The sequence below is a fragment of the Triturus cristatus genome, chromosome 3_2, assembly GCF_964204655.1.
Source record: "Triturus cristatus chromosome 3_2, aTriCri1.1, whole genome shotgun sequence".
NCBI lineage: Eukaryota > Metazoa > Chordata > Amphibia > Caudata > Salamandridae > Triturus > Triturus cristatus.
In genome coordinates, this window is record NC_140584.1 from 90,736,588 (window position 1) to 90,753,097 (window position 16,510).

The 16,510-nt window shown below is 41.9% G+C and overlaps 1 protein-coding gene across 3 annotated transcripts in view; it reads left to right on the top strand.

Moving 5' to 3' along the window:
- Positions 1–16,510, top strand: part of MYLK (myosin light chain kinase) — a 1,478,514-nt gene that overhangs the window by 1,228,672 nt on the left and 233,332 nt on the right. For all 3 annotated transcript variants that reach the window (XM_085647312.1, XM_085647311.1, XM_085647313.1), the window contains one exon: positions 5,597–5,727. In XM_085647312.1, coding sequence (XP_085503438.1) covers positions 5,597–5,727 — 131 coding nt within the window. The remainder of the gene's footprint in view (positions 1–5,596; positions 5,728–16,510) is intronic.

Below are 16,510 nucleotides of genomic sequence, written 5' to 3' on the forward strand. Positions count from 1 at the left end.
CACGCGCAGACCGGCCTAAGGGCAGAGGTGGCGGCCTCGCAATTATATACAAAGAAGGCTCCATCTGTCGTCACTTATCGGAAGATATTGAGGACTGTGAAAACCTCTCTTTCGCCATCGAATTCTCTCCCAATGCCTGCTTCACCGGCATTCTCATCTACCGCCCTCCCGGCCCTATAGGACAATTTAACACTTCCTTGCTCTCTGTGACCTCTCAGTCGGTTGTCTCCCCGTCCAATTTCTCCCTACTTGGAGATTTTAATATTCATTTTGACAACGCACTAGACCTGCCGGCACAAGAGACTAAGTCAAGCCTGGCTGCATATCAACTCGAGCAACGAGTACCATCTGCCACACATGAAAAAGGACAGCTGCTGGATCCTATTTTCAGCAACTGTGACCAACTTGAAGTGGGAAACATAACCAGACTCCCCTGGTCAGACCACTTCTTAATAGCCTTCAACTGGACCACAAGCAAACCACCCTCCTCTTCATTTACTATTAGGAAAACCCGTAACTGGTCCAAACTCCCCACTGACAACTGGTTACAAGTTCTAGGTACCATGAAACCCTCCCTTTCTCAAGACCCAATTGCTAATAACAAGAAATACGAAGAATGGATAACCACCTCGCTGGACCAGGTCCTCCCAGAATACGCACCCAAATCCAAGAGACATAGTAAAACAGCTCCATGGTACACAGAAGAGCTCAGGAACCTCAAACGTCTCTGCAAAAAACAGGAGAGAAAGTGGCGCACCTCATACGACCCTGAAGTAAAAGCCACATACAGGGAAATGATCAGGAACTATAAACTGGCTATTAAATCTTCGCAAGCTGCCTTCTACAACCTTAAAATAACTACGGCCAAATCTAAATCCAAAGAAATCTACCGCATAGTTAACTCCCTGATCAAACCCCCGTCCCCAGCCACAGATAACAATAACTCTCCAACCAAATGCAATGATCTGGCGGAATTCTTCTTCCAAAAAATTAATAAAATCTACCTTTCCTTTCCCAATCCCCCCTCCGACTCCCCTGGCCAGAACCTGCATCTGACTTCTAACTCATCCAAGTGCCTAGACTCTTTCCCCTTGATTACTTTGGAAACCGCACAGACATTGGCACAAAAAATAAAATCTGGCTCCCCGTGCGACCCCGCTCCCCCAGGCCCACTGAATCTTGCCAATATTGCTATTCTCCCCACGCTCCTGGAGCTCATGAACTCCTCCATAATCAGTGGGATAGTCCCTCCAACATGGAAGCATGCTATGGTGCGGGCCCTGCTGAAAAAACCTACTTTAGACCCAGCTAATCCCAGCAACTATCGTCCGATCTCGTTACTCCCCTGGGCATCGAAAATCCTGGAGAAACATGTCAATACCACCCTGACAATGTTTTTTGAAGAAAACCATCTCCTCGACTCCTCCCAAACAGGCTTCCGTACCAAACACGGAACTGAGACGGCGTTATTGGCTGTGACTGAGGAGGCAAGACGGCTCCTGGATCGGGGAGGATCAGTGGCAGTGATCCTCCTCGATCTAAGTGCCGCATTTGACACGGTGCATCACAAAATCTTGCTAACTCGTCTTGCCAACCTAGGAGTGACCGGAGATGCCCTGACATGGTTCAATTCTTTTTTGTCCAACAGAACCTTTCAGGTCTTCGATGGCACATCACGCTCATCCACTCGTCCTTTGGGATGTGGAGTCCCCCAGGGCTCCTCCTTAAGCCCTACGCTCTTCAACGCTTACATGAGGCCACTGGCTGAGGTGGTCCGTCCGCATGGTGTAAAGATCATTTCCTATGCGGACGACACCCAGCTGGTGGTCTCCCTGGCAGAAAAGAGCGGCCTCCAGGCACCACCAGACCTAGCGGCCTGTCTGGAGGACGTAAAGAAGTGGATGATGAGCTCCTGTCTAAAATTGAATGATGACAAAACTGAGCTGATGATCCTGGGCACAGCCTCCCCCGTCTCCATAGAGCCGAGCTGGCCGTCAAGCATGGGAGTGGCTCCACCCTCTAGAGATAACATCAAAAGCTTAGGGGTCTGGCTCGACAAGTCTCTGAGCTTTAACACACAGGCCACTAAGATCTCAGCCACCTGTTTTGGCCTCCTCAGAGTGATCAAGAAAGTCCTTCCCCTCCTCTGCTTCGAGGCCAAACAGATAATTATACAAGGCCTTATCCAATCCCGCTTGGATTTTAATAACGCCTTATACCTAGGAGCCCCGGACTACACCCTACAGAAGCTCCAACGCACCCAAAACTGTGCTGCTAGAGCACTGTTGGGCATCCCCCAGAGGACCTCAGTGAGAACCAGCTTGAGGACCTTGCACTGGCTACCTATCAGGGACAGAGTAAGATTCAAATCGCTCTGCATTGCCCACCAGACTTTCTGGGAAACGGGCCCAGACATCAACCGACCCCTGATTTCTCCCTATAGGCCGAATAAATCCCTCCGCTCTTCCACAGCATTCCTGGCTGAGATCCCCAGAACTCGCAGAGTTAGAGCAGGAGGACGCTCCTTCTCGTATAACGTCTCCAAACTCTGGAACTCACTCCCTTTGCAGCTAAGAAACAACCCCAACCTGACCACTTTCCGTAAACAACTAAAAACCCTGCTGTTTAATGCTTAGCTAGTAACCTCAAGAGGGTCCCATCTGTCCCAGCGCCTGGACGCCTCAGGGCAGCTGTAGCGCTTTATAAATCTAATTTTCATTTCATTTCATTTCATTTCATTTCATTTCATTCATTTCATCTGCACCTATAGCGTGTTCTGCAGTCCTGCAGCATGGGATGCAGACGGGTCACTCCCAGGCAAAGCCCGGGCCAATGGTGGGCCTGTCCTGAACCTAAAAGCATCAGGAAGAGCGGGCATGGCTACCCACTTCGGCACTTTGGCTGAATGACTGTTCACCTTGGGGTATGCCAATTTTTCATAGCTCTTCCACAGACGCTAGTCTGATTGGCCCTAACACTCACACATGGCAAACTGTTCAGCCTGTCACAAACTTGACTTTTCTATTCCTAACCCGTTTCTAACCTGTTTAAGGAAAATACGTTGCAACTATCTACCATTTGTCAAGCTATCTGCAATACTTAACTACAGGGAAAAGGAAGAGTACTGCAAACTTGCTGGAGAACCAACTGGCAAAAAAGTTACTGATTGTTCCCATATTTCTGTCTTACGTGATACACACAACCTAATAGAAGAGGTAGAACTTATTTTATAGCCAGAAAATTCTAGCTCCACTGATGTACCCCACAAGAAGATACAAGTATCCCCCTTGTTCAAAACAAAGACCTGGTAGACCCAAGTCCTCGCCACCTTCTGTCACCAACTCTAATGAAAAGCGAAGAGGCGTGTATGCTGGAGCTAGATCCCCTCTGTGCAGTCTACCCACATCACAAGCCTCATTTGTGCCCCCAGAAAATGTGGTAATTTGTTTTAAGCATTTCTCTGTATTCACTCCTAGTGATATGCCTCCTAGAAACATTGAAACACTCGCTGCCCCTGTCCCACAGGTCATTGAGGTGGAGGATATGGCACACAGATTAAGGATCTTTGGGCTGGAATTGAATCTTTGAGGGCTGAGGTCAAGTCTTTAAGATAAGAGCTCCATTCCCTGTTGATTATCAAACTGCATGAGCCCTCTACTGAAGGTGGGACTGGAGGTGGTGAGACTAACAGTCAATAGGCGATCCTCATTCTGACCCCCTACCTAAAGTGTGATCCCCTGGCTAGGTATTTCTGGACCCTTGGCCAATTTTAATAACCACGGGCCTGGGCCTATAAATACGGGCTTCTACCTACCGTGTGGCATGCCAACAGTGAGAAATAACTGTAAAATGGTTAGGTGGGAGTGTTTAGTGAATAATGAGGGCCTTCGGGCTCATAGCTACCAAGACCTGATCCCTACTCTGTTATGTTTAGCTGGCTCAGAGCTAACCCCTAATGTGATTAGGGAGGTTCAGACTAAATGGTTTGAGGAACTAAGAGTGCTGTTTTTTACTAAGCCTTTGTCCACAAAGAATTCCACTGTGCCAGTATATCCCTCATGGTACAACAAGAACTGTAGAGTGGCAAAAAGCCACATCTTTGGTCTCCTCAATGGGGAGTCTTCCCAAGAGGTTAAGTCAGCTAGAGTAGATTATAAAGAAGCCCAAAAACTAGAGAAATCTAACTGAGACTATCTGGAGTGATATACTAACAGAAGTGCGATCAAAAGGGGCACCGGTCAGGGTTGTCCCCGGTCTCCATTGCTTTTTGCCGTTTTGATGGAGCCATTTGCCTGTAGCCTCAGACAAGCCCTGCATGGTTGGGGAATATGGGTTTGCAAAACAGAATATATAGGGCCAGATGTACGAACATTCACATTTGCAAGTCGCAAATTGCGTTGAATTGCGACTTGCAAAAGTGAATGTGCAACTGTGTCTCAGACATTGTTTGCGATTCCCAATGGGGTCGCAAATTGCATGCCTCATTAATATTCATGAGGCAGTCGCAATTTACGACCCCATTGGGAATGGCTAGCGCTCACAGGGTTGGTGGCCTGCTGGGGTCAGCAGACCACCATGTCTATGTCTGCTTTTTTAATATAGCTGTTTTTTTTTTAATTCAGTACATTTTCCTTAAAGGAAAACGGGATGCATTTAAAAGAAATATTTATAACTTTTCAGTTTATTTTTTTAAGGGCAGGCAGTGATCCCTGGGACCACTGCCTGCTCTTAAAAATTATTTTCGTACACATTCACAAAGGGGAAGGGGTCCCTTGTGGACCCCTTCCTGTTTGCAAGTGGCTTACTAACCTTTTAAAAAGGGTGGTAAACTGCAAGTGTATTGCTACTGCAAATGCGGTCGCAAAACAATCATACATTGCAGTCAGACTCGCTATTAGAAAGGGACGCCACTTCCTAAAAGCGAATCACAAACCATATTTTGCGAGTCGCTAATATGTTAGCGACTCGTAAAATATGGTTTGTACATGGGGCTGACCAATTTTGCGGTCGCAAACGGGCCAAATTCCCATTTGCGACCGCAAAAAACGGTCGTACATCTGCCTCATAGTATCCCTCTATGATGATGACGCCATGGTATACCTACGAACATCTGATATATCAGCCTCAATATTGCTCAACATATTGAGAGAATTTGGGAGCATTCAGGACTGCGGTTTAATAGTGCTACTCCCACTGGGTCTCTTGCAGGCGGTCCCCATGGACCGGCTTCCTCCAGTGGGACTACCCTGGAAGGTGGATCACGTTAAATATCCTGGCATGCAGATCACGCTTGGGGAACAGCGTTCATTTGACTTTATTATGGGTCAGGTGCTTCATAGTCTCCAACCCTCAATCTTAATCTAGAATACTTCACAGCTTCGCTTGATGGGTAAAATTGGTTTAATTAAGATGGCAACCTTGTCAATGGTGTCTGTATGTCTTCCAGGGACAGTAGCCGTAGCAACATTTTCGAAGATTTAGATGTTTCTGTAACCATAAAATGTGTGAAATTAACTTCTGTTAGCTAGATTATTGATCATTGAAAGCCTGCTAATCATTGACTGGAATACTTCTCAAATTCTGTTTCTTTAATCAGCACTCCCACCCCAGATCCTTCAATTTCCAGCAGAAGATAGAAAAATTAGAGCTGGGGAATCCATTGAGCTGCTGTGTAAAGCATCAGGAACTACACCCCTTACATTTTCCTGGATGAAATTTCGAAAACAGGTACACTTTTACTTAGGAAAAATGTGGAATTTCTATACTAGTGCAATATGAAGATAATGATTTCAAGTGCATGAACTAGCTCTGAAAAGGTATTGCATCACAAATAAAAGGAAACAGTTAGTTTTGATAATCTGACGTAAACGTTCAGAAGTAGAGATTTACAGAGCATCTGGAATATATAGTTGTAAAATTATTTTCTCCACTGGTTGCTATTTTTAAACAATACAGCATTATGTGTACAAACATTGTAAATATGGAAGAAATCTGCATAAAATGTAAAACAATTTTAACAAGTGTAGGATTGTATCAAAAGAGTGGAACACACAACTGTTGCTTACATTGTTGACAACCTCTGTGGAGATCATCTAAGTTAGTACTTATAGCCCTTTAGCAGAATAAACAATGAGGCATTGTGTTGGGATATTTTGGGGGCTCCTACATGGAATAACTTGAAAGTTATTACCCATTTTCTGCTAATTCAAGCATGCATGATGCCAAACAATCCCAAATTATGTTAATCTTTAACAGGGTCACATAAAACAGGTGAAATCTGCCTTGCCTAGGCCCCAAAAATCCTTAAAATGACATGACGTAGACAAACCAAGTTAGAGGTATAGGTAGGCAGTGAGGGAAAGAGGTTTAGATAGAAAAATAGAGTAGGCAGAAAATAGAGTAGGCAGTGGTCAAATTGAGAAAACTTTCACTTTCCAAGGAGGACTCTTGGAAGGTAGGGGCCCTGGGTAATTGCCCACTAAGGCCAAGATTATATTTATAGCAGCACTCAGTAAATTTCATAAATCATCCCTCAGAACGAGAAGGCAGCAATTTTCTTCCCGCATAGTGTCAGCCTCTAATACCTTCCATGAAGCTTCAAACATGTTTAAGTCCTTTCTTTCTCCTGTTGCAGCACAAAGCACACGTTTAACCTTTCTCCCAGACTGTTACAAGTTACCAACTTTTTTCCATGAGAAATTCAAAAACGTTTGCTGTACCTTCCCCACTTCCTCTGCTTTTATGATGCAGGCTGACCCTCCCCATATTCAAAAGCTTATTTTTACAATTTTTTGCATTATTTTAGAGTAAGTCTCTTTAAACTAATTGGATAAATGCAAATATGGCTCTCCTACTGATCATTGCCCACACAGCATACTTAGGATGATGGCCCATTCTGTTAACCCGGTGCTCAATAAAATCTGGAACACTTCCCTGGAAGCTGGCGTATTTCCTTCTGACTGGAAGTAAGCGTTACTCTTGATCCGCCTCAAGATAGTGAATGCAGACCCAATCATTATAAGTTATTTCAGGCCCATCTCCCTTTTACCTGCACCAGTGAATATCCTAGAGAAACTGGTAAATTGTCTTATATTCTTTTATGGAAACAAATGACCTTCTTCTTGATTCGCAATCAGGCTTTCGGTCAGTCTTCAGCAAAGCAATTTGCAAAGCAGTTCATGTGCAATTTGTATGCACTGGTTTGTGAACTGCCTTTAACCCCCCAAAATACTATAAATACTTAATATCTGTTACTTTCCAAATAGGTCACCTTTTGCATTGAGATATACTATTTTGCTTGCCTATGTTGGCTGTATTTTTTGACAAAGGGTAAATAGATTTCCAGAATGCACTATGTAGGCTAGTTTATATTAGACAGAGTCTTTGCAGCCAAAAATCTGCATACATGGTTTAAAAAAATCTTTGTACCATTTTGCCATAGATACATAAGACTCACTCACTGGCAGTTCTAAATAAGTAATTTAGTGTCTGTGATTGGTTCTATTGATTGAGAAAGAATTCTTTATATCCTTGACTTCAAATAAGTATGCTACACTGAAGGGAGATAAAATGGTATAGTTCATTCGCTAATTTTGAATGAGCAGAATCCGGTAAAAGGAATGGTTTCTTTTTTTAGATTACACAGAGGGAAGTATATCAATAGCCTGTTAATTCTACGAAGAAACATGATGAGCAGCCATACGTTACATAGAGGCAAGGAAGGTACATTGTGGGTATTACTCTGACTGTTGGACAACAGTTAGTTGAGAAGAGGTTCCATAAGATCCACTGACAGGGATTTGAGGGAAACCAGTGAGTCACTCCATGGGCGAACCAATCTCAGATAACAGCGTAAATCCCAACTCTGCTCAGGTGGGAATGGGAAATACTGGAACACAAATCCTTAGTGAATACCTTCCATTTGAGAAGATCTAAAGTTAGCAGAAAATTACTGAGAACCATTTCCTTTTTAGATCACATTTATGGGCTTTACACAGAAAAGGACCACTCAAGTGAGATACAAAAGCAGGAGGGATTTACCTTGCTCTCAAAAGCAATCATACTGTTCAACTGGATTAGTGATGCAGAACAGCTGAGAAATATTCCATCCATAGTCCCCTGCTTGGCCCTCCCAGATATAAAATGTTGGGACCAGCTAAATATTAACTCCGTTAGCAAATGCACTGATAACCTTCACTCGGATGAGCGATATGCTTTGGAAGCATTCCAGAACCTGACTATTCCCAGAAGTTAGTTGGGAGATAAAAGGCACATAGGGGGACACTGTATTTCTCCAGAAATACTAAGTAAAACACAGATTTGGCCATTACGCTGGCATTCTCCCATTGACATGAATTTGCACTAGTGTTTATTTTACATTTTTATGCACTTTTCCAAATGAAAAAGTGTGCACCTTTGCGACAACTAAAACCCTAAAGTTTTCATTTGTTGACACCTGAACACCTGAGTAGTATACGCTGTTAATTATTACTATTTACCATAAGAATAAAAAGTGTGTATATATATATATATATATATATATATCCAACATCCAGGAAGCACCAACGAGAGAGGCCACAGGAAACAGGTATCGTTCAATTATTTTATTGATCGTCAACTTGCCAGCAGTCACCACACTAGGATAGAGCATCAAAGTACAGCCAGACGCGTTTCAGGATTATTTCCTTTCTTCAGTGGCTCATCGTAAGGGGTAAGAAGACGCGCTGCTCACGCGCAGTTTTAAAGATCGCAACCACCCGCCCCAGTGGGCGTGGCTGTCACCACAGCTTCATGGTGGTTGTAGTCCATTCACAGTATAACCTCAGTGGGTGTTCCCTTGCGCTACACAATTTAACCCCAGTGGGTGCGCATTCAGTCCTCCTTCAATAACGAAAATAAAACCCATGTGGGTTGAAGCTTTCTCGAAGCGTTGTGGCTGCCCTGCTTTGCAGTCGTAGATCTTGAACTTTGTGCAGGCTGCAACCCTGTAATGCCGCCTGACACAGATTCCTCCGGATGTGTGTAGCTCTGAGTTTGAGCCAAACCGGACCCGCAAGAATAGCAGTGGGCGTCTCTCAGCGGCTGTGCAAAGCCGTAACATATCCAACATCCAGGAAGCACCAACGAGAGAGGCCACAGGAAACCGGTATCGTTCAATTATTTTATTGATCGTCAACTTGCCAGCAGTCACCACACTAGGATAGAGCATCAAAGTACAGCCAGACGCGTTTCAGGATTATTTCCTTTCTTCAGTGGCTCATCGTAAGGGGTAAGAAGACGCGCTGCTCACGCGCAGTTTTAAAGATCGCAACCACCCGCCCCAGTGGGCGTGGCTGTCACCACAGCTTCATGGTGGTTGTAGTCCATTCACAGTATAACCTCAGTGGGTGTTCCCTTGCGCTACACAATTTAACCCCAGTGGGTGCGCATTCAGTCCTCCTTCAATAACGAAAATAAAACCCATGTGGGTTGAAGCTTTCTCGAAGCGTTGTGGCTGCCCTCCGTTGCAGTCGTAGATCTTGAACTTTGTGCAGGCTGCAACCCTGTAATGCCGCCTGACACAGATTCCTCCCGATGTGTGTAGCTCTGAGTTTGAGCCAAACCGGACCCGCAAGAATAGCAGTGGGCGTCTCTCAGCGGCTGTGCAAAGCCGTAACATATCCAACATTCAGGAAGCACCAACGAGAGAGGCCACAGGAAACAGGTATCGTTCAATTATTTTATTGATCGTCAACTTGCCAGCAGTCACCACACTAGGATAGAGCATCAAAGTACAGCCAGACGCGTTTCAGGATTATTTCCTTTCTTCAGTGGCTCATCGTAAGGGGTAAGAAGACGCGCTGCTCACGCGCAGTTTTAAAGATCGCAACCACCCGCCCCAGTGGGCGTGGCTGTCACCACAGCTTCATGGTGGTTGTAGTCCATTCACAGTATAACCTCAGTGGGTGTTCCCTTGCGCTACACAATTTAACCCCAGTGGGTGCGCATTCAGTCCTCCTTCAATAACGAAAATAAAACCCATGTGGGTTGAAGCTTTCTCGAAGCGTTGGGGCTGCCCTGCTTTGCAGTCGTAGATCTTGAACTTTGTGCAGGCTGCAACCCTGTAATGCCGCCTGACACAGATTCCTCCCGATGTGTGTAGCTCTGAGTTTGAGCCAAACCGGACCCGCAAGAATAGCAGTGGGCGTCTCTCAGCGGCTGTGCAAAGCCGTAACATATCCAACATCCAGGAAGCACCAACGAGAGAGGCCACAGGAAACAGGTATCGTTCAATTATTTTATTGATCGTCAACTTGCCAGCAGTCACCACACTAGGATAGAGCATCAAAGTACAGCCAGACGCGTTTCAGGATTATTTCCTTTCTTCAGTGGCTCATCGTAAGGGGTAAGAAGACGCGCTGCTCACGCGCAGTTTTAAAGATCGCAACCACCCGCCCAGTGTCAGGCGGCATTACAGGGTTGCAGCCTGCACAAAGTTCAAGATCTACGACTGCAAAGCAGGGCAGCCACAACGCTTCGAGAAAGCTTCAACCCACATGGGTTTTATTTTCGTTATTGAAGGAGGACTGAATGCGCACCCACTGGGGTTAAATTGTGTAGCGCAAGGGAACACCCACTGAGGTTATACTGTGAATGGACTACAACCACCATGAAGCTGTGGTGACAGCCACGCCCACTGGGGCGGGTGGTTGCGATCTTTAAAACTGCGCGTGAGCAGCGCGTCTTCTTACCCCTTACGATGAGCCACTGAAGAAAGGAAATAATCCTGAAACGCGTCTGGCTGTACTTTGATGCTCTATCCTAGTGTGGTGACTGCTGGCAAGTTGACGATCAATAAAATAATTGAACGATACCTGTTTCCTGTGGCCTCTCTCGTTGGTGCTTCCTGGATGTTGGATATATATATATATATATATATATATATATATATATATATATATATATATATATATATATATATACATATATATATTCTTTTGACTGCATGTTAATTGTGCAACTCTTATTCTTTTCAAACTGAATATTTATGCTGCATACACAAAAATTGGCAGTTTTTTTGTTGTTGGTCTTCCACACAATATTTTAAACATTGCAAAAGCTATTTATAATTATAAATGAAGATATCTATTAATTGGTAAAGAAAAATTGAGTAATATTATTTACTACTGTTAGCAAGCATTCCCGCATTTAAAAGTACTTCTACCTAACATTTTTATTTGTTAAAAAATAATAAATTTTTCAAAAAAGTATATGAACTATTAAGATTCACTGTCAATACCCAATGAAAAGAAATTGCCACTGTTTACCACAAAAAGTGCCATGCCAGCTACATATTTTTGAAGAGAATCCCCTGTGTAATTCTGCTGCATGAAATTGTTCCCTGATTTTGCTCATAACTAATTCTGTTCAGATGCACACATGGGGAAACCTATAAAATCTAACTTTTCACTTGTATAGTATGCAAATGCACTATTTAATTGAATGCACACAATATTTGCAAAGTTTCTATTGATATATCAAATCTGTTTTTGGCCTAGCCTAGGATTTATCTTAATGATCTCTAAATAAGTTCTAAGGGAATCTTAAAACAGCAAATATATTTTATGAAATGTTTGGCTCTTTTTCCTCCTAAATACATGATAATTTTCTAACAACATATAAACCAACATATTTTACACAAACCTAGTTGTATGAACTTGGGCTATAAAGTTGACCTTTTAATTGGGGTAATTAAAAATAAATGTCAGTGCCTTTTTTAATTAAATCTGGGGAACAATCGCTTTAAATTTGCAACATCATTAATACGAACAAGGAAGTCACTGTTCATGGCCTGAATTATTGTTTTAGCTAGAATTGCAAATGTAAAATGGCTTAATTATCAACTTACATAAGACGCAAAAAAACATCTGGCCAAGGAGTTCCTTGCAGCAAGCATCAATCTAGGTTTATAAATTAAATAAGGAATAAACCTACAAAACCATGTAAAACGTATTTGTGGGAACAATTTCAGTACAGCCATGATAATACATACAGAAGTGCCTGCACTCTAAAATTGTTATTCATAGTACATGAAAAATGTTATCACCAAAATATCTTTGTCACAAATAAAATAAAATCCTACAGTTTTAGGGCCTCATATAGGAAGAACTTTGTGAATTTCTAAACTTAGCTAGTTTTAGGAAATTGGAAACCATTGCCTTTTTAACCACTTCACGTAGAAATAGGATGCACATTAAAACATCACTAACATTCCCCAACTGGCTTAACACCGTTGTGAATCAGAAAAAGACACTGAGAGAGCTAATTTATAAATATTTCTTATGTGGTCCATGCTGGTGCTATTAGATGACTCCTGAGTTAGTTGAAAAGACTCACTGTTTCATGCCTTTAAACAAGGAGAGAATTGGGAATATGTTCCTGAGCATCTCACATTGGCTCAGACCGCTAAAACTTCACATTTGTAACAAACATGTAGAGATCATTCAAGATGGTAGGGATATGTTAGCATTTGACAGCAATGACATTAAACTTGATGGAACTACATAAAATAAACCATAACTTCTCTATTGCCACAGACCACCCTTACAGAAAAGTTGTCTTCAGAAGTTGTAACTACTACAGGGCACCTGAAACATTCTGAACATAATACACTTTTTCACATTATTCAATTTGTTCTTGTTAAATACATACATTTTCACCTATTGCACGTAGTTTGAATAGTTACAGTACGATTGCTGTTTTCATATTGTTTTGTAGATGCAACTGATTTTTATTTGGGCCACTTGTACACCATAATCAATCTTTTTTCTAATATTGAAAGACAAATCTTGAATTGTTCATCTTGCTCACAAGTTGACTTTTCTGCAAATTTCAAAGAATCTTTACATCAACTGGTGTGAATTATCGGGAAAATTACATTGTTTACCACAAAAATAGATTGCAAAAACACAACTGGGACCCAAAAATGGTCAGGAATTTTGTCCTAAAAGATGGATATGTTTTTTAAAACAAAGAAAAAAACAACAATCACCTCTCTGTCTGAGCTATGACAGGGTATGCAACTAAATGCAGTTATGGGCAGTGTCCCCTCTGTGTAGAGAGGAAATTAATTCCATGTGTTCCATAGAGAAGTTACCATGACCTGAATATAGGTAGAACAGTATGCCTAAATGTTTTGTCTGTTGAGTTGGGAAAGGGACCCGGAAGGTAGGGAAAACAATATTTATTGCCGTATGTCCCCTATTTGCTCATCATTTCGTTGGAGTAATCAATGGCCCTTGTTTTAATGCATATTAATATAATTAGCATGTATTTACCATAAGTCAGATACTTAAGGGTGAAAAAGATCATCCGCTGTGAAAGGATCACTGCATTTAAAGTAGCGAAGCTTTCGTATTTGATTAGTTCACAGAAACTTCATAGTATTGTACAAAGGTTTATACTATATGAGGTGGCAGGATGGTTCAATGAGATAAATAATTGTCAGTTTTAGTACCTGATCTGCCGGTCATGTGCCCACATTCTGGCAAGGCAGATTCAGCCTTCCATCAAAATATGAGTCAAACAATTTAGTGCCTTTATGTTATGTAATAATAATAATATCTGCTAAACATAGCGCTTAGATAAAACAAATGCATGCCATGAAGTGCTATGTAAATTGGGCCAATTTACCAATAACACTCATTAATTACCTCCACATCTAAATGTATGTAATGGTGATGCTATCAACCTTTCTTGAATAACCTCCCTTTCTTCTTCCCCAGAAACGAGTTGCTTAATAAATCTTTCTCATCTGTTCTCACCTTCTCTTTTGTGCATTTTCTCAGCATGTGCTGGACTTCGTTTTTGACAAATACCTTTTCTTCTTCTGAAAAGTGCATATCTAATGGGTATTTCTCCTGCTTTGGACAATCCCTAGCTCTGTTCTGTATCCTTGCACTGTCTCTAAAAAATCAAGGATCCACTGTAATATTTTCCACCCTTAGAAAATAATTGTATTTGCCAACCTACTCTTAGAAGGATACAGCTTAAATGGGGAATAACACTCTCTTATGAATCTCCTGCAGCCTGACCTCTGCCATGAGTGCTCCTGTTCCGGCCTTCTCTGCCTCACGAAGCATAGAACCCTATTGCTGGCTGTTAGATCCCAAAACTTCCTCCACCTCTGCTGAACTCTGAATGGCCTTGATAATAGCCCGGAGGTCCAAATTGTCCTCGACCGGGAAACAAACCTCTCAATCTCCAGGCCCCACGAAAAACACCATTGACAAAAAATCTTCTTCCGTGAATTCTGTACTTATCCAAAGGAGAAAACGTCACTGAGTACTTGCGTCATTCTTTGAACAAGAACTTCACTAAAGAAACTGCCTCTGCATTTTTGAGAAATCTTCCACATATGCCATTTCAATTAATTTTGGATGTATATGGCTCAAAATACTCCCTCTCCTGCCTGCAGCTAGGGATGCATTGGCATCACCTGTCAAGCCTATGGTTATGTGGTTTTAACCTCCTAAACAATCCATGTCTGTGGAATCTCTTTCAAGATTGTTTCCTCTGTCATGTCCACAATTCAAGCTACCAGCTTCACAACGTCCAGCAGATTATCCAGTTGTGCCTTCAGTGATTTCTCTATTCTCTTTTTTCATCAGTGCCCATTTTGATTAACACTTTAGAGTCCAGCTCTGGTGTCTGATGCACCTTCACTGAAATGACTAGTCTAGAGCACTCGAACCATAATACATTTCTCTCATCTGCCCTTGGAAGCTTTCGTATTTAGAGACAGGATCCCAAGTCCACCTGTTTTTTGGCCTTCGTTTATTGATACCTATCAGTTCAAACACTTTATCCCTGAGGCATCCATAAATATTCCCTTCATTCACCTTATCATCCTCATATCTATTAAAGTATTACTCAAGGCATCAATGTTTTCTCATTGTATTACCAACTCTGGGCTGTTGCTTTTGCTTGTCTTCTTAATTATCATATCTTTGTTCTATTTCCTGTTATGTTTCTGTTTGTAAAAACACTTTGTTTCTTTCTCATAGATATTCCTTGCTAGAGCTTGAATGGCATGATTTCTGTTTTTTATGGCAAATGTCTTTATCTCACTTCTACATTTTCCTAGACACTTTCTTTTATTGTGAACAACCACATCAAAGTCAGAAATGGCGAGAAGTTGATCCTCATTCTCCACCAGCATTCCTTTACCTCCTTTTAATGGGCTTTGTTAGAGATGTTGCTTTAACAGCCTTCACCACCATTTTGCTTACGTCTACAGCTATAATGTCTCTCAACTCATCTCTAGTGAAACCACAAGTAGATGGCCTTGGATTATTCATCTTGTTAGGGTATGAAAAGGAACCTCGCCACTTGAAATCCTAAAGATTGACTTAAACTTAATCTAAAAAGAGGCAAGCCAGAACTATTTATCCTACATTCAATAATATATACACCTCTCTTGTCTCCACATCTATCCCAAACTGAAATGATGCTTTGAAATGGTCTTTCTATGGAACTCCCCTACTGCTTGGAGTGGGAATGGAAAGTTGTGTGTCTGAGCTCCAACACATCTGTGCTTAAAAATTAAAATTTTGGATAATGTCATGTTACATTGGATGTCACCTCACGCTTGAAGATTCAGTGCACGAGAACACTATGCCATATATGCTTTTGATTAGCTGAGTATGTGCAGTCCTTGTGCATAGGCAACCTTTAACTTAAGTCGCCTTTTAATGAAAAAAAACACTCCCCAATAGAATTTTTCCCCAAAGTACACCATTTCCAAAACTAAAGCTCACCTGATTTAACATCTAGCAACGTAGCTCTGTGCGTTACCATCCTAATAGCATTCTGCCAACCTCACATATGCTCACCCCCAATAATAACTAGTTCACCTAATACCCAGCATGCCCTTCAGTACAATACCAGTACAGCCAAAATATTCACAAACACAGACATTCTGAAAACCTCTTTTATGTGCGCTCCAGAGTTCTCTCATTGGAATGAGCATTACAAAGATGCTGAGTTCCAGTGAGATAAGAATGTATCAGAGTTTATTGTTCCAGTTCTGTGGTTAAGGAGCTGCATTTAAAGGCAATATTAAAGGAACATTCACTAAATCAGTGCCTCGGTATTGACCTAAAATCAGCTGCAGATATGTGTTCAATCCACTGATCATGTTTTAATCTTTATTTGATTAACTAATTGTCCTAGAGATAGCTGTTCATATTGTCCAACTCAGTGATTCTAATGGCATTGAAGGGTAATTGCATAGGATGAAAGACTAACCTTGTGGGATCAGGTTACCTGCAGATCTACACACAGGTCTACTATAAATATCTGTACACAGGTCTCCCATACATATGTCTTCATGGTATTCCACATTATGAACTGAACTCGAATATATTTCAGCACATTTATCTTAATATGATTGGATTTAATGACCTGCTCATTAGTGAGGATTCTTGGCAGCCACTGGCTTAAGATAGAGAACTATTTTGCAGGGATTAGA